The sequence below is a fragment of the Patagioenas fasciata genome, chromosome 5 (assembly GCF_037038585.1).
Source record: "Patagioenas fasciata isolate bPatFas1 chromosome 5, bPatFas1.hap1, whole genome shotgun sequence".
NCBI lineage: Eukaryota > Metazoa > Chordata > Aves > Columbiformes > Columbidae > Patagioenas > Patagioenas fasciata.
Window position 1 is genome coordinate 62,032,832 of NC_092524.1, and position 24,680 is coordinate 62,057,511.

The 24,680-nt window shown below is 43.4% G+C and overlaps 1 protein-coding gene across 4 annotated transcripts in view; it reads right to left on the reverse strand.

Moving 5' to 3' along the window:
• AKT1 (AKT serine/threonine kinase 1) overlaps positions 1–24,101 on the reverse strand; it is a 74,420-nt gene extending 50,319 nt beyond the window's left edge. The window contains exons 1-4 of one of the 4 annotated variants that reach the window (XM_071809710.1): positions 23,519–23,990; positions 22,823–22,908; positions 22,346–22,420; positions 16,805–16,980 (exon numbers count right to left, since the gene is read on the reverse strand). In XM_071809710.1, coding sequence (XP_071665811.1) covers positions 16,805–16,850 — 46 coding nt within the window. In that variant the 5' untranslated portion in view covers positions 16,851–16,980; positions 22,346–22,420; positions 22,823–22,908; positions 23,519–23,990. The other 3 variants (XM_071809711.1, XM_065838003.2, XM_065838002.2) reach the window with 3 other exon arrangements.
• Positions 24,102–24,680: the final 579 nt, after the last annotated feature.

Consider the following 24,680-nt stretch of genomic DNA (forward strand, 5'->3'; position numbering starts at 1 on the left):
ATGACACGAGCCACATGTTTCAAAGAGCAAGCAATAAATGAAGCACACTCCTATCTCCTGGCCAAAAAGCTCTCCAAAAACACAATTCAATTTGCATGAGCAAGATTTGATTGAACAAATATTCAACTCACCACAGCCTTCCCTTTGGACATGAGACAATGTAAATGTTAAGCAGATAGATTTCCTGTCTCTTACCTGCTTGTCCTATATATAAACAAACACTACAAAGTCCACATTGAAACGGAAAGAGGTTTGCACCCTTCTGTGGTGTCTTTGGACAGAAACTCTTCCGAAGAAAACATCTTTGCATGTACAGCTGGGTAATAAAGCACCACTTGAAATCAAACGTTAAGGAATGTTATGTTGTCAGTGGCAACACAAAGGATGTGGTTTCTATGAAAATTAACCAGTTGTGTCAAGGACAATTGCTTTCTTCTGGTCAGGCTTGTTCAGAGTAACTGCTACAGTAGTTTGAATTTCAGAAGTGAAGATCCATTCATACGTATTTTTAACTACTTCCAGGGCCTGAGTGAGTCTGTGAAATACACTGGGTGGCTGCTGCCAGAAGCACATTCTCTACTCAGTCACTGTGAGCAGCCCATGCCAGCAAACACGGGAGTAGCAAGTCTCACCCAGGCTCTTGGAGCCTTTAGCCAAGGATGCAAACAACTGCACTTAGCAAGGACCTTAAGTGCTTTGCTGGTGTGCACACAGTAGTGAGAAAGGAAACACTTGGGGAAAAGACATGGCACAAGTCAAGCCATGATTTCAGTGGAAACCATCCTCACATCAGTGCTGTAACCTACAGCTGGGCTCAAAGAACAGAAAGCTTTTACGCAGAACATTTCCCTTCTTCCATCTATGGCCCCAGTTACCGCAGTATCCAAGAGCACCACAGCCTGAGCCGCATTTGTCCTCACAACATCCCTGTGAAGTAGGGAAGTGCTGTTATCACCATTTTACAGATAGGGAACTGGGGCACAGAGAGATAAAAATAACCTTATCCGAGACAATCATGTAGGAGGAAGTTTGTGGCAGAGCTGGGGAGGACTGGCTTCGATTCTCAGTTCCAGGACAGTACCTCTAAGACACCAGCCACTTTCTTCAGCTTCTAGATGCTCTGCCTTTGGTTTGACCTACCTGCCTTCCCTGAGCAACAAAGAACGGGGAATATCTACACTTTTTGTTAACAGGTGGTCCAGCAAAAATGGAACAGGGTATCAGACGCAGGTGTTGTTTGCATCTAGAAACGCAAATCTGAACAAAGAAAACAATTTCTGCAATAGTTAGCACTATCCTGGTATTCTGGGAAAAAGAAGGAAGACTTATCAAGTTTTCAAAGCAGAAAAATTAATTAAAAAAACTCAATCAATTGCAGGTCATAAGTACAATTTTAAAATAATATGTGAAAGTTCTAATTCGAAGGTGGTATTAGACATGTACCCTTCAAGAAGCTCCCTGTTCTGGATATTTTAGGTTATAAAGTAATAAGAAATTTTTTAAAATCCCTTTGGACTACAATTATCTCATTTCAGACACAGATCTAAACACAGATCTGATGTAGTTTCATATGGAGACCTTGACTCCAGACTTCACACAACTATCTTGTCTCAGATAAAACAAATTCCAGAGGCTGGAGATTGCTCAAGGTTTCCTATTTCTGGCTGACCCAGACTTCAACACTGCTCTCAAAGACTTTCGTTTCGAAGTAACATGTCACATCAGGTCCAAAATTTACTCTGTCCTTTGGGACTCCAGTTGCAGCCACCCAGAGCACCAGTTGTGAAACAAGCTTCTACAACTTAAGGGCATTCATAAAGCAGTATTTAGTATAAACTCTTTGAGGTGATTATTACCCTGGAACAAACCATGGAGATCCACTACCACACAGATCACCTGGTTTATCGAGTCTGACTCCAAAAGGTAATGGTAATGGTCAGAGGATGACAAAGGGCTACCAAACCAGCACAAATGGGCTTTGATGGAGGACACAGTCACTACGCTGATTCAGACAAAGGAAGAAGTTTGTGAGTCAGTGCGAGCTGAGGGCACCAGATCAGCCATGTTCAGCTTCCAGGTCGCCTCTACTATCAGTAGACTATCCTGTCAAATGCTGCCAATAAGCTGGACTTTATGGCCAGGGCCTCTACTTTTACAAGAGGCTATTGCTGAACTTCAGCCACCGAAGCTAAAGCACATTTCTGCCATGTTCAGTCTCAAGGAGCTGTAGCCAACCAGCTGTTGCTGAAGGTGACCATCAAGGCATCAAATTAAACTGCCATCAGTGATACAAAATAACTGAAGTCTTGCTCGGAGAGGACCAGAAAGAAAAGCTCTAGCCCCACCACACATGCTGCTACCCGCATTTCTCACCCTTCTTTTCCACCAGGGCTACAAAACGGTGAAGGAGAAAGGCTGGGACGAGGTTTTCTACTCTCTGACAGCGAGCCTCACAGCAACAAGGGCCAAACAAACAAACAAAAGAAAGCAAAACTCCCTGCAGCTTCACAGCTTCACAGCTACACAGCGATCTGAGTAAACCAGACATTCTTGTGATTAAAGTAAAAAGCAACTTTTGGCTCCAAAGCAGAGACTCGGAGCACTAACAAGAGTAAATTAGCAAGGTTTGTTTATTATTGCATGTTTTGAACCTTTTCCTTGAAAAATTCCAACTTCTGTATTTGAACAGATCAGTCAACACTGAAAAATGAAAAGGCCTGTTGACAACAGAGGAACTGCTATTTATTTTCTGTTTGACAGCTATCACAAGGAATATCAAAACTAAAACCAAACACTTCTACAAATGGGGTGGTTATTCTCCTCCAAAAATCAGGCTGAGCTTTTCATGAGATTCCCAGTATCAAACCATCAAGAATCATAAAATCACTGAATACTTTATGTTGAAAGGAGCCGTTAGAGGTGATCTGGTCTAATCGTCCACTCAAAGCAGGGCCATTCAAAACCCTACAAAAGAAATCCTAACACTAATAGTATTTGTAGGTAATTCAGGAGAATTATAAAAATACAAAGGCAAAACCCAGAATGAATGCAACTTTATCAAACTGCAACTTTCAAATCAAATTTGAGGAACAAAACCTCAAGTCTGCTTGGCCATGTGTCTTCATTTTAATCTCCTTGTCTCCAGTAACTGGGCTGAGTATCGTAAGAGTCAGCAAGGAGATGAATATCAGTAAATATTCTGTGTGTGTACTGGGCATAAAAAAGAAGACATGAATTCTGTGTTCCTCCATGTTTTATTTCACCACATGAATGATGAGAGAAATAGCACAGGATTGTACCTGGCCAAAAAGGTATGCATGGCCTCTGAAACATGAACATGTATCTACAACCACACACATCCTGCTCTGTATCATTCCACGTCTAAAATGGTGCCTGAAGAGTCTCCAGAAACATGAGGTTTGGCCATAATTACACCCAGTTTAGTAGAGGCAGTAAACAAACCTCTCCAAGACACCAACACGAGCTGTTGTGAAGTAGCCTGCTCCTAACAGACTGGAGTTGGTGCTGAGAAGAAAGCTTTCCTCTGCCCACAGGGAGGAAGATTCCCTAGAGTGGGAAGAAAACTTCATATATACCGATTTTTGCACATTTCTGCCACTAACCTGTCAGAGAATAAACACAAAGAAACCCCCTCAAAAAAAAAAAAAAAGAGACCACAAAAACCCCACCAAAAAAACCCCCTTAGAAATGCATGAATCAGTAAATCTGATCTGTTTTTTTTTCACCTGCTCTAGATACAGCTTTCTAGGTGATAATGATTTGTACTACTGCAGAATACTGCAATTTCAGATACACATCTGAACCTGGACCACCTGCTGTACAAACAGAATAATGTGACAGTCCCTGTTCCACAGATTTTACTGTCGTAGGACGGGGACAACAGAAGGCCAGACAGACACATGAAAAAAGGGGAGTGATACTGGGCACCGCAGCGAATGGCAGCCTCAGTACACATGCACTGTAAGGCCGTCAAGGCCTTTTATAAGCAACACAAGGAGTGAGAGGTTTTACAGAGGATAATAAAGCAGTTCTGCAGCTGTTTACAGGGACCATTTCCCGAGTGCGAAAGGGCAGCACAAGAGAAAGCACAGAAGTGGTTGCTTGTCCCCATGCTGTAGTCTTGGTATAGAGACATGCTAAGCTAACTGGAGGCAGAAGTTAACATCTTAACAGCAAATTAGAGATGGTAAGAATAGGTATGAAAAGCAAAAGCAGCTGGTTTTGCAGCTCAATGCAACAGAGGAACCAGTAGACAGCAACAAAGCCACAGCCCAAAGAATGAGCTCTGCCCGGTTCAGAGCAGCGCTCTGAATGGGACAAGGTTACATGCCAAGCATACAAAGATGCAAGATGATGCAAACCTTAGAAACGCATATTCCCTCCCTCCATGTTTTGCTTTTGTTTTCCATTTTCATGAACAACAGTATACTCCAACAACTACAGCAACTTTGAAAACACTCACTTTTTTGAAGACCGAAAAATACAGTCTCCGCAAACAACAAGAATTGCTGTAGAGTTGAGAGAAATTCCTATTTCAGAAAGAAATTTGACCACCTGTTGCTCTAAGCAGAGAGGGCGGTATACATGTAAAATCATGCTTTTCTCTGAAATTACAATGCATATTACCCAGGAAGAAGACAGACTAGACTGGGGAAAAAAATGCATTAACTCCAAATGGCACAGTTATGCTGAACTAAATTGTACACAGCTGGCTAGTAGTCTTCACTCAGTTTTCACAGGTTTGCTCATCTTAAAATCATTTTATATTATTCCCAATGAACAATCTAATACAGCCACTTTAGGCCTCCGGCTTCCTTTTAAGTCAGAGGGTAGATATCAGGAAGGCCAGGACATCTCAAAACCTCATGCATTAAAAGAAAAAAAAGTTATAGCAGTTACTATGGAAAGATGAAACACCTACAGCACGAAAGGTTCCTATTGTAACAAGGACAGCATGTTCTAACCCAAAAAAAGCGATCACCAAGTCTAGTCTTAGAGCTCCTTCTGGATCAGATCAGTCTACACGAACGGCAAGTTAAAAGTTTAAAGCGACTGCTCTTAATGCATCTGAGCAACCATGGCTGCAGAAGCTGCTCCATAGCATCTGTCTTTAAAAGGACTGTCCACCATGTTCAAAACATGAGGTCAGATTTGGCTGCTCCATTTTTGCAATCCCACTGTGTAAAAGGGGAGAATTGACCCAGCTTGTAAAACCAACAGTGCAGAGGAAAACTGCCTCGTTATACCTGAACACACTGAATCTGGCAAGAGCTGATGGTCAGGGAACACACAGAACCCTTTAAAAAAGGCACAACGTTGTTTATTACACTGGGACGGTACTTCGTGTTGCACAATCCAAGCTTTTGTTTCGAGCAAGAAAATGTTTTCTAAATATTTTGTCACCATGACAGTTTAGCCTTGGACTCAAATTCTGCCTTTGGTTACTACAGAAAACCCCTGTGAAGTCAACTGTGTTGCACAGCTCGTCACCATGTCCCAGGCCACCGGGAAGGCACCTGGCAGGGCAGGTATCGGCATCCTCTTGGCCCCCAGTGCTCTGCAGGGCTCGCTCAGCCCCAGCTGGTTTGCCTACCACAAACTAAAACATCCAACATAAGATCTGCATGAAGAAACAACATATGTAAGAGGAAGATGGTTTTGCAACTAAGAAATACTAAACATCTCACTAACAGGTTCAGCTTTATCCTTGGAGTACAGGCAAAACAAAAACCATTCGCAAGACAGCAGAATGAAGTATTTTAAACACACAGAGAAAAAGAGACGTAGAAAAACATCCTGGCTTTGAGGGCCCTGTTCCAAGTAAAAGCATTTTTTTCACGGACATTAATTTTGCAAACTACATCTGAGCATACACAGCCCAAGTCCACAGCACAGCCCCAAAAAGAGCAGCGGAGCATTTCTGTATGACTCAGGAAGCCCAAAGATTTCTGCAGAACAAGATCAACAGGGTGTTTATATACAGCCGGCAGCGTCATGTGAATGGGTGGTTTAGTTTGTGAAATGAATGTTTGCATTGTCATCTAAAAAAGAAAAAAACAAAACAAAAAAACACACACAACCAAAAAACACCCTCTATCCACACTTAACAAGTTTCCAACATTTAAAACACAGCAGGGGAAGGAAGTACTCTAGCAGCCAAAATTTACAAATTCTTACCATAACTTTGGCGCAGTAAACTTGTCCAGTGTCACAAAGGCCTATTCTTCAGGGGGCTTGGTTGCTTTTTTTTTTCCAGAAGGACTAATCCACACGTGAAGGCTATTAAAGAGCACACAAAATGCCAAGAGAATAATAAACATGCACACTTTCTGTGTGTGTATATGTGTTTTCGAAGTTTTACCTGTCTTTCCTTACACAGACTGATTCCTAGGAGCAGCCTGGGGGCAGGTATTTCTGCTTTCCCTCTTTTTGCTAGTGAAGTTCTGAGAGCTTTTTCCTTGCCTTGCTATAAAACGGCAATGATGTTCTATTTGAATTCATTCAAATCGGTGACAGAGTTTCATTCTCCCGAGTTGCATTCAGCAGCCAGATTTCAAGAATTTAAAAAAGAATGGAGATTTTAATATAGAGGTGGGAGGTTTGAGCTTTTTACCCTTTTCTTTGTTTCAGAGGCACCTTACTAGAATCTCACAGAAAATGTTAATACTCTTAAGTTACACTTGGCATTTCTGCAGAGCAAAAACAAATCCAAGCTCTGAAAGTCAGCATTTTTCCCTCTTATTATCTGAAGCTCTATAAAAGCCCTAACACAGATTTAAAAGAAATACAACAGAAAATTCTGCCTGATCTAAACACATAGGTCTAAATTCATCTTTCAGTTTTTGAAACACCACTTAGAGATTGAGCATTAGACTTCTATTCACCGGCTAGAAAAAAGACAAATTTTAAAAATCTGACTTTGAAATATTGTTATGAGAACAGGGACAAGCTATGTAAACCCTAAAATTCTGTGGGTCTTTGTATTCATGATTATTGTCGCAAACTAAAAGGCTCATATTCCCTACTAAGCAAACATTTACAATTAAATTCATTCTGCACAAGGCATTTGCATTTTGAGATAGAACAGTCAGTTGTTCAGCTGCTGTGATTTAGATGGATTGGTTCATTATTGCTGCAGTTCGTTTTCAGCTACACTGTATAACAAAGGGGTGCCAATGCAGTCTTGAATGGCTTTAAAGCTAACTATGCTGGTATTCTTCCATGATGATGTAATTTAACTATCTCCCCATCTCTCAGATCAAGACATCTTGAACTTCACAGCGAAAATGACAGAAAGAAGCTGTCACAATAGTGTTCAATAGGCAATATCTCTGCAAGTCCGAAGGCTGTTGCTGGCAAGTTTGTCGTGATTTTCCATGTATGAAAAAGTAATTTTTCCCTAATTCTTATTTAGAATAAATACTTTTCCATTCATGCGAGTAACAAGGCAACTTCAATTTCCACACCAGGAGATACATCAGTTATACACCTTCAAATGCTGTAGCAAAAACGTATCTCTACCAGAAAAGAAGACCCAGAACTACAATGATCTCTGATACAAAGAAAATTTCAAGTTGAAAAAGTCAACTACTATCCTACTCATTCACAGTCTGGAAAGTATCCCCAAAAGCAGTATTAAAGCCAAAAAAACATCTTTATATTAACAACCATGTAAAAACGCAAGATTTCTTTTTTTAAAAACTACTGAAGAAAAATCCATGATGATTAGTGGCACTCAACCTCCCCATCTATAGCATGGTCTTCTCAAGACACTGCCAGAGCAGCACAAAGAACACTTTTCACAGAATGACTTTATTACTAAATTTATAGTGGCAAAGGATTCATATCCCTTCATGTCCAGAAATCAATTTCCACCTATTAAAATACTTCCTTACAACAAGCACTGTCACCACAGATTATCACAACTGGATTCTAGTCTGCTCCATGAATAAGCTTGCAGTGGAATAATAAACATATAGTATGGCTAAACCTATAAAACTGCACATATAAGTCAAGTCTTGAATTAAGAAATAAACGCCTTCTCTTCATGTTCCCAAAATTTAATTTATACTTCATGAGAACAGAGGGGGAAGGAGATTGCATGATCAAAAGTTAAAAATAAAAAAACAAAACAAAAAACAAACAAAAAAACCCCACACACAAACAAACAAAAAAACAAGAAAACAAACAGCAAAACCCCTGAAAATCTACATTAGAGAGAAAACACTTCTAGTTAGTTAACTGACTGCTATTTATAGAAGGCTTGCGGACCACAGACAGGCGCAGGGATACGTACGACACACGAGAACACACCAGTCCACACAGCCATGTCCAGAGGCCCCTGAGAAGCAACCAGCAAACAAAAGGTAGTATTCTCATTTTGCACCTATGAAGAGGCCTGGCAATGGATTTTGAACAGCTTAACAGGTTTGTTCAAGGTTGTAACTTAGACTCTGACTGCAAAGCTCCAGAAAACGTGAAAGTTGCTCTTTCATATCACTTGCTTTCTGAAGGGTAGTCAGGATGCATTTCTTGATCCCCAGATCCTTTGACACAATTGCAGAAACAGCAGGGTATACTGCTAAGGCTAAGAGCTCAGAAAAAATAAAAACATACATTATAAATTATTTTAAATCCTCTGTTTTGTTTTTTTTTTTCAGATTTGTCATTAAAAGTAATTAAACAGCCCTTTTTCTTAGTCTAAATGGTGCAGAAGGTGCTCAGGTTGTGTTTTCCGGTTTTTCTCTACATGGTGAGGATCAGCAAGCTCCCCTGCTTCAGAAAGAAAAAGGGGCAAAACTTTCAAAATCTTCTGACTTGTACAGGTGCGAACTGATTTATAAAGACACCACACACACAAGGGCTGCATTTAGCATTTGAGAATTAGCAGCAATTGGTGTGAGCAGCCCTGAAGTCCACTCAAGAAACCAGTGTCAGCCTCATGAGTTAGACTTCCACACTAGCACTTGCCTTGAAGAGCTCTCCTATGAGGAAAGGCTGGGAGAGTTGGGGCTGTTTAGCTTGGAGAAGAGAAGGCAACATGGAGACTTCATTGCGGCCTTTCAATATATACCGAGGGCTTATATTAAGACTGAGAGAGGCTTTTTACCAGGGCCTACAGAGACAGGACAACACTTAATGGTTTTAAACTATCAGAGAGTCAATTATAACTACACATATAGAAGAAATAAATCCTATATTTTGAGGGTGGTGAGGTCCTGGAATGGGCTGCCCAGAGAAGCTGTGGATACCCCATCCCTGGAAGTGTTCAAGGCCAGGTTAGATGGAGCTTTGAGCAACCTGATCTAGTGAAAGATGTCCCTGGGCAGGGAAAGGGGGTTGGAACCAAATTATCTTTAAAGGTCTCTTCCAACTCAAAGCATTCTAGGCCTGAAGCTCCCTCCCAAAACAGGTATCTCCTACGAAGGCCATGGTTCACAACCAACACAAAACACACTTTTCTGGCATCCATGTTCTGTGCTACTCATGAAGAGTACATTAGTAAAGCACAGGCACAGGAGATTGATTTGACAGGCTCATAAATGGTTCAGAAGCTGTGTTCAGTCTCAATATTAGCACAAAAAAACACTGCAAGTCATTCACAGAACCACTGACTCCAGAGTGGATTTCTACGTGCGGTTCACCAAAGGCTTGGGCTTTGGACAGCACTTCAAAACACGCTCTCCCGACTTACCCAAGACACTCAGGAAAACACTAACTGACTTGCCCATAGTCTGTGATGATTGTTTAACTCGGGTGTCCTCAAATATGACCATGCACTTTTGAATAAATTGACAAATTTCACAACATTGTTTGACGAGCTATCTTTTTCACATTTTTGGCTCGACTTTAAGAGGTAGGACAATAATCCCAGAGTTCCGTAACATGCTTTCAACTGCACTCAAAGCCGGTCTTCATTATTTCCCCCTTTCAGTTGCAGTAAATATTTCTCACAGAAGCACACTACTTCACACCTAATATGGTGCTATTCTTTCTCCATTCTTTTTCTTCCTCTTTCCTCACATAGTTTCCTGGTTTTTGTTCCCCCTTTAAGAGGCACATTGTACCTGCAACATAATACATCTGAAAATAATAATCCTTCCTCTGTCTTCCCCCCATGAGACATGACTTTTAAAATAAGATTGAAGTCTTTTTTTTCTATTAGTAAATCAGTTACTTCAATATGCAAAAGGAAAAAAAAAAAAAAGCAAGGCTGACAGGAATTTTTTACAATGTATTGGAATTAAATGTGCAAAAGTTAAGCAAATCCCTTTTCCACCACATATTGAGGTTTGTTTCCTGAATGAGTCTGAGACCAACAACTACCCTAATTTTTAAGAGCATTATTAGTCTCACGTAAAAAGCGGATAGATGGAGATACACTACATGTCACCACGTACTGCTCCAAGAGCAAAGCCCTCCCCAGCTTTTTCAGATGGTGAAGCTGAGGGCTAAGAGGGTCAAACACAGAGCAACTTTAGGGAGGGGAAGCTGCAGGCGCAGGCCAGGGGTGAGACGGAGGGTGCTGGAACAGGGCGAGTGTCAGCAGGGAATGCGGGCCGGGAAGGAACCTTCTGGCATCCACACAGGGGCTGCAGGGAAGGACGTTTTCAAGCAAGGACAAGGTGCCGAATTTAAAACGCACGGCACAGCACCTCACCTAAAAGCATTCCCACAAGAACGAGCAAGCTTTACTCTCTTGATCTCTCTTTACCTCAAAATAGCATATTCCCTTAGTACTTCTTTCTTCCTAAATTCAAACCTGATGACTTCTCAATATGTCTACTGACAGAAGAAAAAAAAAAGAACAGAAAACCACACGTGGACAGCTTTTTTTTTTTTTTTTGCACAGGCCTACCTTTTCCTTTTTGAAGGAACCGTGGAAGAGAGGATGAAAGCTAATGCAGGCAGTTTCTGCATGATCCACTGTATCAAGCATTCCCAGGCTCACTTTAACAGGGCTCGCAACGTCCTAGATCCCTCATTCTCAGATCTCTTTTAACAACAAGTAACAGTAATTTATGATGCTACCCCACTTTCAGAGATAAAATTGAGACCTAGTTTGTTTCGCTTCTGATGTACAATAAAACAGAATATGAAAGTAAACTTCCAAGACTGACACAAATAATGTGGGCATCAACATCTGAGCTCTTCCTCTTTGCCATTCAAAGCACAAGTGTGTTGGGTGTCACTTGCATATAAGTTCCAGACAGTTTATAGAGAAAAACAGCTGACCTAGCATGACTTCTCTAAAGAACTGAAAGTGTTTTGCAAGAAAGGTGGCGGAAAATGTTGGAATAAAGATTTTTTGGGAGTAATTTTTACTGAAAAAAAGAAACATTTGGACTTCACCCTTCAAAACTTTGAAGTTGTGGCTTAAAGAATGGGTTTTCCTACATGAAAAAAATATTCTGGAAGAAAGGTTTTTCTAGAAGGACACTGGCAAGCGACAAAGGTGGTCAAAGACTTAAGTAGTCTGCTGAGTCGAAGATGAGCAATGTCTAGGCTGTGCTAGGTCTTTCGAAGATGTAGTCCAGTATAGTTACACTGTACTAGGTAATTCTCAGCATCTGACTACCCCATCATCCAAAGTAGACTTTTTACAGTACACTGGATCCAGCCTGTTTCCTATGATCTCTCCACAAATAATTCCATCAGATGAGATTTACCCTCCAAAAGTCTAGCTGACTAGCCATTATCAGCTCATATTTCTCCAGATGTTTTGTGATCTCATCCTTTCTTAATGTCTCTAGCATCTTGCCTACCACCAAGGTCAGATTTATTGGCCGACGATTTCCTGGTTCCTCCCCAGTCCCCTTTTCCCAGAACAGCGCGAGCAAAATGAAAGCAACCGAGAGCTAGCGTTGCAAAACTATTGCCCCTTGTGTTGAAAAAGAGACACACAAACCACAAACTGACACAGCTTATCTTTTGTTTCCAATAAGAAGAGCAACAGATTTCCGTATAAACCCAGCCCTTCAGCTCTGGAAGTAGCATCAGCTTATTTCCCTCTTATTTATTTCCCCTCTCTGTTCAGCCCCTATTTTGTTTCTTACCTTTCCTCTTCCCCTCAGCTTTTCCTCTGAAGCAGCTGTGACCTCTATAGCCGGCATCTTCGGAGTTCAGATGTGTCTTAGGATCCTTTGTATCAAGAGCCACAGCCACTCCTTTGAAATACCATGAAAGCCAGACAAGCCTTGAACTAAGCTGAACCTCAAAGGTTCTGGTTACACAGGTCATCAAGAAAGTGCACGGCTACATCCCAGGGACAGACAGAAGCCAAGGTAAAAAAAATCCAAACCACTCCAAAATAAAACACACACACACACAGAGGTAGGTAACATGGTGAGAATAGAAAACAGAGAAGAAAAAAAGTGAAGAACAGTAACACAGGAGACCCACTGGCTAAAAAAAAAGTTAACTTCTGGTCATACCTTGCAAGATCCTGTTTTGATTCATAATAGCAGAATACTGAAAGTATGAACCTGTGCTCAGAACAACAAAGCTAAAGTTCACCAGCAGTGCTATTCTGCTAGAGAAATTTAAAAGAGAAACAGTAGGCATTTAATTCCTGGCTCGTATTTTACATATGGAACCTGCATTCATTTTATGCAATGAAGTTACAGGAAGACAAATCACCATGGAATACTCCATTTCATCATAGAAATAATTTTTAACAAAAAAAAAGTAGTATTTCCAGAAGTGGAATAAGTATCTTTTGTATAGTTTTTCATATAATTTGTATAGTTTCTCATTTAAGGACCTCTAGTAATTTTGATCAGCTGGGCAGCCAGCCTCCAAACCAGTCAAATAGTTTTACCTGCCTAAAGTACACACAAACTAACATGTGGAAGACATGTTCTGGTTTGGTTTTCATGCTTAAAATTACTGTGAGGTGTTTATGTACTATTTAAAACCAAAAGCAAAAAGTAGCTCAACATTTGCTGCTAAATATTAACGGCTGAACACAGAAGTCCCTCCTACTGCTTGTAATTGCTTCAGAGTTTTCAGAGTGAAAAATTGAGATTTCTATTTCCTTTTTGAAATGTCAGTGTACATTTTTCCATCCCCCTCTTTCCCTGCCTCCAAAAGACTCCTTTTCTATACAAGTTTATGCGGTAATAAGAAAACCGGACACGCTAGGGAAGACAGAGATGACAGAGTATCAAAACGCACAATCCCCCTCTTTGTTAGCCTCGCAGAAGACTTAAAAAAAAAAAAAAAACAGGATGAAGACTGAAGACAATAGAAGGACCTTTATAAACAGGGGCCAGGCAGAAAGATGCAAGAAATCCAATGAAATCTTGAGAATGGATTAGTAAATAAATAAAATATACTTGAGTGTACTTCTTTTATCCAAAAAGTTTCACAACACATGACAAAAAGGATACTCATGAAATACATCCAGATAATCTGTAATCTTGGAACTCAACAAGCAGTGATTTAGGCAGATGATTTTCTCTTTCCCTCACATACTCAGTCACAAGTACAGCACCTTTGCATCGCCCCTTTTTCCCCATCCATTCCCACTAAACAAACCTTCAATGTAACACAATCAGGGACTACATATTCTGGCCATACACATACAATCACCAACATCCAGTCAGAGTTTCTTCATGTTTTCTACATCCATGTCAGAACATTTCAGCCACGCAGTTATCCCAAGAGCGGTTAGTATTTTAACTACTGTTTTTGTCTTCACACAAAAGTCTGTCTCCTCACTGTGACTAAAGTAACAGCACCAAGCATTGCCAATGGGGAAGAGGGAGGAGGAAAACAAAAAAAGTTCATTCATGAATTCTTCTATTTCTGCCCGGTTGAGGTTAGACATGTCATAGAGATGACTCTGGCCCCTGCACAAACAAACATCTGCGCTACTGGAAGTAGCGCTTCCTTTAAGCAACTGACTTACAGAACTGCCAAGAGCTCTCGGCCAGGCAGCGATGTTTAATTTCGTTTCTCCATTTGTGTTTTTAATCTTGGAAACAAAACCAGAAATGTAAAGCACACTGACAGAAGAAAACAACCCCACAATTCTAGAAAGCCCTGCTATTTCCCTGCCAGGCCAAAACACCTGCTACTGCTAATGATGGCTTTACACTTATATACACCTGCCATCCAGAAGGGCTCCAGAGCACTTCACAGCCTGATTTATACCTACACAAATCATTAAAACCTCCAAAATTAAGCCACTGCTGGGTGAGATGTAGCAACTGTTTAACTGCATACAGCCACACTGTTCAACTGCTCAGGACGTGAACCAAGAGACACCAGATCCAGCCAAAGCTACAGAGGGAACGTTAGGTAGAGAGAACATCATTGCCCAATCTGGATTCCGGCCAGTTGCTACTTAAAATATTTGCATGTGGAAAGCCCTAGGATCTTTAAACAACACATGCAGTGCAACGTTCAGTTTTATAAATGATCCAAAAGACAAACAATACACATTTTCTATATCTAAAATCCTCCTCTAGCAGTCCCTCCCTGCAGTAATTACTGTTTATGCCTTAACTTCAGAAGCTCAGTATCAGACATCAGTTTTGGAAACATCCTGTGGTTGAAGCACTTGATCTTGCAGAGCCAGCAAACTGATAGGGTCTGGCAATAAATGTAGACGATTAAAAAAAGAAATCCTTTACAAAACACACAAGCACACAAGTGGATCAGCTCCCCCCATGAGCACCCCCAGTCAAAATAACGTTGTCAACTGATCCCAAAACAGCTACAAAAACCAAGAGAGTAACGGAGCAGACAAGCTGGCAAACCAAGGAGATGGCACCGCTTTCTAAAACCCTCCTCGTATGGACAATGCCAAGCTAACAGTTGCAAAGTCAATGTAGTGGAATGAAATAGGTGTCACCACACATACCGAGAAGGCAAAAAGGCACTGGGGAACAGGTTAAAAAGATTAGGAAACCTGGCATACAAAAAACGCCAAGATGGGTTTAACAGTTTGGGCACAAATTTGCAGTCTCAAATATGCAGAATATGCAGAGTAACATTTTGGAAGTGGAAATGTGTTCAGCAGATAATCTCATCATAATACTATCAGCAAACCGTCAGAGATAATAATCTGTTTCTCTAAGGTAATTAAAAAAAAAAGATCAGGAGATCAGGGCATCTTTTACTAAGAGCTCCTCCAGAGGTTTCCTTACTTCAGAGTAGCTTTATTGCAATCCTAGAAACAACGAAAACTCAGTTCCCAAGTATAAATACAAACTTGAAAGAAAATATGATTGGTTTAAAGTTTCAGACACATCTGCCTCTGAATCATCCTGACAATACAATTCCATTTTTTTTATTTTTTAAAATAAATGTTTGTCCCCGAAATAATAAAACAGGTTGTTGGGTTTGTTTTTCTTTTTTAAATTACAGGTAAGCACAGAAAGAATTGTAACAATAGACAGTTAAAGAAAAAAAACCACAAAACAACTCGGCCTAAAACCATCATTTAAAACCTCACATCAAAAAGGTGTTTTTAGAGTTTCCAGATTCATAAATGGGACAGGGAAGCATAATCCTCCTGTTTTATCCAAACACAGCATAATTCTCAAAGACTTTATCAGAACAAGGTAGCCTTGGTACACCAGAATTATTGAATGAGTTATTTAAGACAATAAGTGGAAAGGCACCTCTAACTCAAACTAGGAAAAAAAAATATTTAAATAACTTTATCAAAACATTTTTACATCAAGCATCAAGCTAAACTAAGCTGTATATCCAGCTGTTAGAAATGTATGTTTCCACCTTTTCAAAACACAGATTATAAAAGTTTTTTAAATTCTTAGAAATTTCTTATTGTTGTGGAACCATCAGCCTTTATCAAGGTTATGATAACTTATTTCCACTTTCTTCAACAAATAAGTTTGCTACACTTTTGCACCTTCAGGCGAGTTGTTGCAAACTCTCTAGAAAAATCCTGAGTCTGTAGAACCATGTGAGCTTCCCTCGTGCTGGAGCACAAAGACTCTGGTTTTGGTCCAAAAAAATGACGATATTATGGAAAGTACCTAATGCTGCTCTCTCCTTTCCAAGAAACAATAGTAGAATACAAAGAAACAGGCAAGTCAAGTACCTTATAGGAGCAAAGCCGTAGTACTTGAAAACAAACACCCTCCTAACCCCCCCAAAAAGAACAAACCCAATGTTTTGGGAATAAAACACTTAAGAATGAAAAAAGCATAACAGTACACATAACTATACTATTTCAGTTTTGCCACCCAGTCAAGACTTTTTATAAAAATCAAGTGTCATTAGTGGTAAGACAGAAATGCAGAGATTGCACGAACTCCAGGCGATTCTTCCTGTCTAGGACACTGGTACCAAGAGCGGCTCAGACACAAACAAACCAGCACATTCTCCAGCAAGTCTCTGCAAGAGCACAGCCTTGTGCACAACATACAGGCATATTTTTCACCATTCAAATGACGATTCACTCCAAGACAATTCTACCTTGTAACATAAAAAGAAAAGCTACAGACCTACCAATAAAATTATTTGCTACAGTTTAACTTTTAACACTACAAGTAGCATCTCCTTCAGTTGCTATCTTTATCATCATTTTCAAAGCAGTTGACACAGTTTTCGGTGAACACACACATCCAAAGAAAACCCTTTTATGTGCCTTTTCTCAAACCTAGAGAAAGTCTCGCACGCTCTTCGTATGCCGTTTCCCATTAGCATGAATGGAAAAGTAACAGACTATTTGAAGATAGGTTATTAAAGGACAGATCACCCGGAGAGAGAAAGCCAATCTACTGTCCTGGAGGGAAGAGACACTTACCTCGTTTGTGAAGCCACCCTTCCTTCACTATTGCTACTTCATTCATAATGGCAGGAATGTCTCTTGAAAAAGCAGTTTATACCAAAAGATCACTCTGTTGAAATTCCGAACTCCCGCAGAAGGTTCCACAAAAGGAACGGGGGATTTTTTTCCGTTTTTCTCCTTCTCAGCTGTTTCTAAAAGGATCAAAAGAAGAGTGCACCATCATTTTGAAGCATGTCACACATGTACAGTAAAGGATACAACAGGGAGTAGCTTTCATTGCTGGGTTGTTGGTTTGGGGTTTTTTTACATTATTATTACAAATCCTAAATGAGGGCTTTGCTTTTCACAAGGATTTTTATATCTTGGCGGGTAGAGGTGCCAAAACACATGCTTGCTAAGGTCCTGCTTCTTCACTGAGCAGCTTGATTGTGGAAGACTCACGTCATCAGACACTGTCTGGATCAGAAGTGAATGCAAGACCTTGCTCAGAAGACCACCATCTCTGCAACACCACCTCACTCTTCACCACAATAAAAATGCAGAGATTCACAAAGTCTAGGTTTAAATTCTTCCTGGTAAGAAGATTTCCAAAACGTCTTCTGGAAGGTTTCTTTACAGGTCAATGTATAGCCATCTATCAACACAATGCATCTTAAAAATATACCTCTAACAGTAAAAATTCCTAATTCTCTCCTTCAAATTTTCATAGCTTAAGCATCATCCTGTTAATCCCACTTGGATCTTGACTCACCCAAAAAGTGTCTCCTCTGCCTTGGGTATTTATAATTTCTGCCTCTCCTTAGAGGCATACAAAGAATCTCAGATAAGCTCACATTCCTTTCTATTATACTAAATCAGTCCTTATAGCACCCTGATCAATTTTATTGCACTTCCCTGAACGCACCACAGTTTGCTGCTGTCTTTCTTGCAATGAATTACACCTAAGCACAAATAAGGATTTTCACCTCTCAGCTTTATGACATGCAGTCCCTATCTAAATAGCTCAAAATTGCCGTATCTTATTGAAAATGTGTCGAGCTCATGGCTGACTACCACAGAAATGTTATTCGCATTTCTCTCCCTCAATGAAAGTAATCTCTTCCCTAATGCATTAGCTTTTATTATTTTTTCTAAATTGAATCTGATTGTTTTTCTGCTTGTGGTACAAATGTTCTCTGTTTGTTTTTCTTTAATGACTTCTGTGCTCTCCAAAGTGTCCATGCCGCCATGCAATTTAGTATTACTTGGGTGATCAAAACATGGAATTGGTGACAAACTCCCAGCAATAACCAAGAATTTTAATAAAACAGAACGCAGTAGCATTTGTAACTCACCACCAAAGACGTGGCTTTTACTGGAGCCTCTTTCCAACCACACAGATGCCACATTCCTTCCTAACAAATATATACCATCTCTGCATGCATTTGGCACACCTGCATCAGCTACCTCTGAACACGCAGGTGATAGCCATCCATCAGAAACCAGATTAAAAAGCAACTAATTCCCCATAACTCACTAAAACACAATCCTGGCTGGAAGAACAGGTGGTCACAATTAATCCAACCTAGAACTGCAACCCCAGCAGGGACAGGGGACTCTGCACCGTACCTCACCAGCGCTCTGAAACAGGCAGCCTTCAAAGCAAGGAGGCCAAATCTGAGCAAGTTCCATCACTGCAAGCAGAAATGGATGGGGAGAACAGAGGCCGCTCCCTCGATACTTTGCCTATGAACTTTCACTCTTTATCACTACTCCTCAGCTTTTCCAGTAACACTTTTCTAGTTTTTTTCCCCAGAAACAAGCTGTTGTTGTTGTTGTTTCCACAAATTACAAATCTGCCATATCTCAGTGGTTGTAATTATGAACTCCAAGAAACAGATACGACATTTGCCTGAGGAAGGGAAAACACACGAAAAATGACACTGGAACAAGAGACATGTAAAAATTCCTTAATTTCATAAATAAATAGGAGAACACCATATGCTGCAGAATAGAGACCAGTAATGCACAGCTGTCAGAGTTATCCTGAAACAAACTCTTTTAGATCCAGACCAGTTAGGACAGAACTTGATGAACATGGCAGGTTTTTGTTCACCTTTCAAAAGGGCATGCACAACAGTCATGCAAGCTAGACTAACTTGTCTATATTGAGAGGAGATTAGACCTTATTTAGAGGCTGCATTTAAGCATCGAGCAATTTGCAAAGTGTTGAACAAAACCCCTAAGTTACCACAGCTTACATCTGGAAATGCAACACCCAGTGTGAAAGTTAACGCTTCTAACACTGTGCCATAACAGACCGTGTAATCTACCTCTGCGGCTTGAATTCAACAATTTAGCTGCACTGAACGATCAATATCCTTTTCAATAGCCACATGTAAAAAAGGAAGCTATGAGCTGAAGTAGTCTGTAAAAGGACAATCCTGTTATTAAAAACAGAAAATAGTGCGAAGGCCCAAAATTCTGCGATCTGCAGCTAACTTACTCCAGGTTTTTCTGGGTTAACGCTTGCCAAGATTGCCACTTGGCAACCTCCTGCTTTTCATCGGCTGAACTGTCATCCCATAATCTGAATTTGAATGACAATACAGCCCAACAAAGCAGATCAACAAAGGAATCCAAAGTTCAGAGGAACAACTTTTTCTACTCTGCAGCGTTCAAAAGGTTTGGATTGCCTTTTCCCTACAATTTCAACCAAAGAAACACTCCCCATCTGCTACTACAGCCCTGATATCAGGGATGTCTTTACCCACCTATCTCCTTCAAGGAGAGGTATTATAAAGGGGGTATTATAAAGGAGCCACGCACAGAAGACTGGGCAGTATGGGACAACAAAGCGGGAAAACACTGAACATTCCCTGACACCAGCCTGCAGCATGGGCTCCACCTCAGTCCTTCAGTCAGCTATGCCAGAAAGCTTATTTCATAAGGGGGATCTTAAGCTATTTTTAGTTCATGCTGCGAAGAGCTGGGGATCCCTTCTCACTGTCCAACAAGATGTTCACAGACACAGCTCCAACAGCAGCAAACCCGCTCTACCTGGTTTATTTTAAAACACACGCTCAAGCTGTGCCTAGTATATCTTATTTAGTAAAAGACGCTATTGAAGACAGTGGCAGCAAGTAAGAGTAATTTCTCGGAATAGAAGAGCAAGCTAACTATAGGTCAATGTACTACTGAAGATGCGTAAACCAGAGAAAGTTCCTTTTCCATAAAATCCTTAGAGGGGGGGAAAAAAAAAATACAGTCCTCATTTATGGCCATCTAGGAATGGTTCCCAGTGAACAGAGGGCATCTGAGGTAAGCATGACCTGGCTGCTCCAGCCTGTGTCTGCACATGACTGAGCACTGTCAAAAGCTAAACAACCCCATCTTTCTCTTAGCCTTCTGTTTGCTTGTTTTTTAATACGCATTTCTGTAATACCTTTTTCAATACCAAAGTACTCCTCATGTGGCTCAAGCACAGTAAATCATGAATGGTGTGACATCAGCATTGTATCACGGTGATGCTGGTTTTACGCGCATATTAATTCCTTAAAGGTTAACAACTTCTTCAAAATAATGAGGTAATTCACTTCCCTAGGCAGTGCAGCAGTGAAATGTACTTTAAGGAGTCAGTCAAACCAACCATCCAACAGAAGGTGGAGCAGAACCATCTTCTATGTATTTTGGAGAGTCGCGTTAGAGCTCCTTCTCTCCTCTTACATTTATTATGCTCACCTTCTTTCACAAAATCAAGAGCTGAATCTGTCCTCCTTGCCCTCTTTCAAAGATGAAATTTTACATTTGTTTCTACTCGCATCCTAAAGCAGAGCAGGAGGAAAAGGAATTCTTCTGTAAGGCTGAAGCTGAAATGTAAGCTTACAGGATGCAGGAGCATCTATGGTAATCACCTCATCTTTATGAAGGAGACTAAGCAAGAGACTGAAGGAAGATCAGACCCGCCAACCGCAGTCCTGCTGCTGCCTTACCTGGCATGTTAAACTGTGTCCAGGCTGTACCGGTTGGCCCAGCTCAGAAAGCAGGTTACAGCAAAGCACACTCCTGGACTAACACTGTGCCCCTTGCACCGCCAGTTACCGATGCCCACTGCCCTGGTGTGGCACAGCCACAACGCTCCCCGGACACGCTGAGCCCCAATTGTGCTGCGCACCCTTACATGTTCTCATAACGCACAACAGCAGGACCGAGCAAAAAAGGATCCAGCTGCCCCTGAACACATGATACTGTCGGAAGAGTAGATGAGACACAGAGGAACTGGAGCGGGGCAGGGGGTGCCTGTTTAGGCCCATTACATGGGATATCATGAGCGACGTAAGCTCTCTTCTCGCAGCAGATCCCAGATCTGCTCAGAGCCAACAGCCAATTGCACCTGAGCAGCACAGACAAAACAAAGTTGGGCTCCAGCCAGCATTTCAAGTGGAGCGTACAGATAGGTGTCCCACCAGGCTCTGACCAGTGAAGTGCATCTCCTGCATTATGCAAATCCTGCCATGGGTGTTTTGCGGGAGCAGCAGCGGTTCCAACGCGTTCAAGGCTCTCTAAGCCCACAGTAGCTCCGCACCGTGACCCAGTTACCAAATCTGGGCAGACAGCTTTCAAGAAAGCTTAGAAGGACCAGCTTGTTACAGCATCTTGGCTTAGTTTACAAAAACGCAGTGTGGGCCACGAGTTAGGCGTGGTCACTAGTGTTTGCTACCGCATGTACTGCATAGAATGACACCGCATCTAAACTGCTATTTCATGGAAACGCTTCCCTGATACTAAAAGGTATGGGTAAAACGCGTAGTGGAGAATAAAAATCTCTAAAGCCACATCCACTTTTCTTTCGATCTGTTAGCCTAACCTACGTTCACAAAACTGTCATTTGAAACACTTGCGTTCTCTTGTCTTTGCTGATCAATGGACAGGAGGTTAATATTGTTCCAGTGAGGGGCCAGAGTTACGACATCCAGCTGCCCAAGCTGCAACCACAACTATAGTTTGATAGGACAAACTATGCTGCTTATTTCAAAACTCACTGATGGCAGAAAAGAGACTTCTTCATATCCTCTCTGTCAGACATAGGCCAGACAAAATCCTCTTTATGTCCCCATACAAGAACAAGTCCTTTTACAGTCTCTCCTCATATAATTTAAGAACTGTGCTGCTCAGAACTTCTGTACCAACTTGGGATGCATTTAATCAAATTCCATTTTACAGTATTTATAACAGAAGTTTTGTTCTGTCCCCAAACAAATCAAGTCAGTTGTGAACCTATTTAATTCTTAATGTAGTCCCTTACAGGCCATTTTATAAGCTGGCAAGTGAATGCCAGAGCTGCAAGTTACTTGCAGACACTGGATTAATTCTTAAATTTGATTTACCACTGCTGCACACCAAAGACAGTTCTGTAAACATCACACACAATAAGAACCCTCCTATTTAAAAAAAATCAAAGGTAGTTTCACAGTGTCTTTAAATCTATTAACTCAGACAAATGTTGTGGCTGTCATCAGGAAATTAACTACTACATAAAAGTAATTACTAGTCATGCAGTATGTCAAATCTATTTACCTGTAAACAAATATTCTTCTAAATTAAGTGTTAGTAACTTCCCTTTATAACTGTATTCTGAAATGTACATCCCTCCTGTGGTATAAATCAAACAAACAAGAGCAAATCAGGGATTTGCTTCTTATATGTTAGAGGTGGTAGGAAAACAAAGCAAAACAGCTAAATGCTTTTCCCAGGGGGGTGGGAGGAGCGGTGGGATACCAATAAGGTGCAAACTGCATTAGCATCAGTTGCATACTGTCAGTAAAATAAACTCCCACCCTGTTCATATACTCGATTACAATTAGGTGTTTTACAAAGAAACAGAAGCAAAAGTCCTAGAAGTCTCCAGGAAGCCCTGGCGGGGGGGGTGGGGGGGTGGTAGGGTAGGGGGCATCTGCAGACAGCTCCCTACAGCTCTGCAAAACACGACTAGGAAAAAAAAAAAAAAAGAAAAAAGAAAAAAATCAAGTCCACAAACGCTGCACAGCCACCTACACACGCCAAATGCCCACGGAGATAATCACACCCCCATCGGCAAACACTTCGTGGTCCGTAAAGCGGAGCTGGGCTGAACAACGCGGCTACAGAAGACAAGGGGAGAAAATGGGGGCGGGTGAGGTGGGAGAAGAAGCAGAGGCACTTGGCTACTTTATTCACCACAGTTTTAGAAACATCTCTCCCTCCCCCGCCCCCTCCCCGCCACCCCTGTTTCCCCGGGGGGATGCTCGGGCACGTCCCGGGCCCCGCCGGCGCTGGACGATCCGCGGCCCCGAGGACAGCGAGGCGGGGTCAGGCCCGAGAGCCGCCGGAGGAGCCCCCCGCCCCGCCGCCCTCTCATCCACCGCATCCCGGGGGAGCCAACTGCTTCCTGTCCGCCCCGGGCCCGACGGCAGGACGCCGGCCGAGGCCGCCCGCAGCCCGGCCCCCCTCACCCCCCCCACCCCGCCCGGCTGCCCCGGGGCTCCGCAGCCCGGCCGTGCCCAGGGAAAGCGGCGGGGCAGCCCCCCGCCCGGCGCCGCGGCCTAGGCGGGTCAGCGGCCGCCGCCCGGGGAAGGCGGAGGGCGCCCGCCCCGCTCCTTCCCCTCCCGGCCCCGCACAATGCGGCGGGAACGGCGCGGCCGAGCGGAGCAGGCCCCGGCCCCGGCGCTTCCTTCCCCCAGCCCTTCCCAGCCGGGGGAGCGGGTCACTTACATGGCTGGAGGCCGGGGAGGAGGTGATGGGAGGGTGGCGGCGGCAGGAGAAGGGAGCCGGGGCTGGAGGCAGGGGAAGGGGAGGGAAGGGGGGAGCGACCCAGCGAGTGAGCAGGGGGAAGGGGGAGGCTAGCGAGGCGGATTCTCCGGCGGGTGCCGAGCGAAGGCCTCACTGGGCTCCCGGCAGCCGGCGCCTCCTCACCATCCCCGGGCGGCGGGCGGTGGGGCGGCTCCTCCTCCCCCTCTCGCAGGCGCTCGGCCCATGGGGCTCACACGCCCGCTCCGGCTGCCGGCCTGCCTTCCCCGCCGCTCCGCCTCGCTCCTGCCGCCGCCCTGCCTCCGGCCGAGAGGGGGGGCCGTCCCTCGCCTCGCTCAGCAGCCCCTCCGCCGGCGCCGCCGCCTCCCCCCGTGCCACCGGGCCGAGCTCCCGCAGCCGGGGCCGGGCTCGTCCCACACGCGTCTCCGCGGCGCTCGCTCACATCCTCCGGGGAGCGGCCACCGGGTCCTACCGCCGCCGCGCCGCTTCCCGCCCGCCCCGCCGTGCCGAGGGGCCGCCCCGTTCCGCGTCGCTCCCCGGGGGAGGGTTCGCCGCCCGCCGCCGGGGCCTCGCTGCCCGGCCCCGCCTCGCCGCCCTCACAGCTCCCGTCCCCGCGACGGGGCAGCGCCCGCCAGCGCGGCCCTCCAGCCGCCCCCCTCCGCCCCGCGCCGGGCCGGCCCCCGGCCCCGAGGGCCGCGTTTCCGGGCCCCCGGCGCGGCCTGGCCTGGCCCCGGGCAGCCCGGCGGCGGGGTCGCCTTCCCGGCGCTGTTGCGGCCCTTGACCCGGGCGATTGGGACACGGTGCCCCGAGATGAAGTGGCCTCACCTCACTCAGCTCTGCGGGAAGTCCCCATTGTCAGGATCCTGTTGGCCGGAGTGTGGATGATTTGCCCCAAAAAACGGGGGCTCGACCTCACCGTAGGGCAGGGGCAGCCCCTGGTGTTTCAACCTCTGGGAAGAGCCAAGCCCCCGTAAACCTCTTGAGGTGCCACCAGCGAGCTTCCCTGGAAGCGAGGGGTGCCAGTCCACTCACCCTGGGAAATACCGATTGATAAAATAATTCGGTGTCATGGTACCTTGGAGGATATTGCAATATCCCTCCACGGTGGGCTGTGAGATGTGGGATG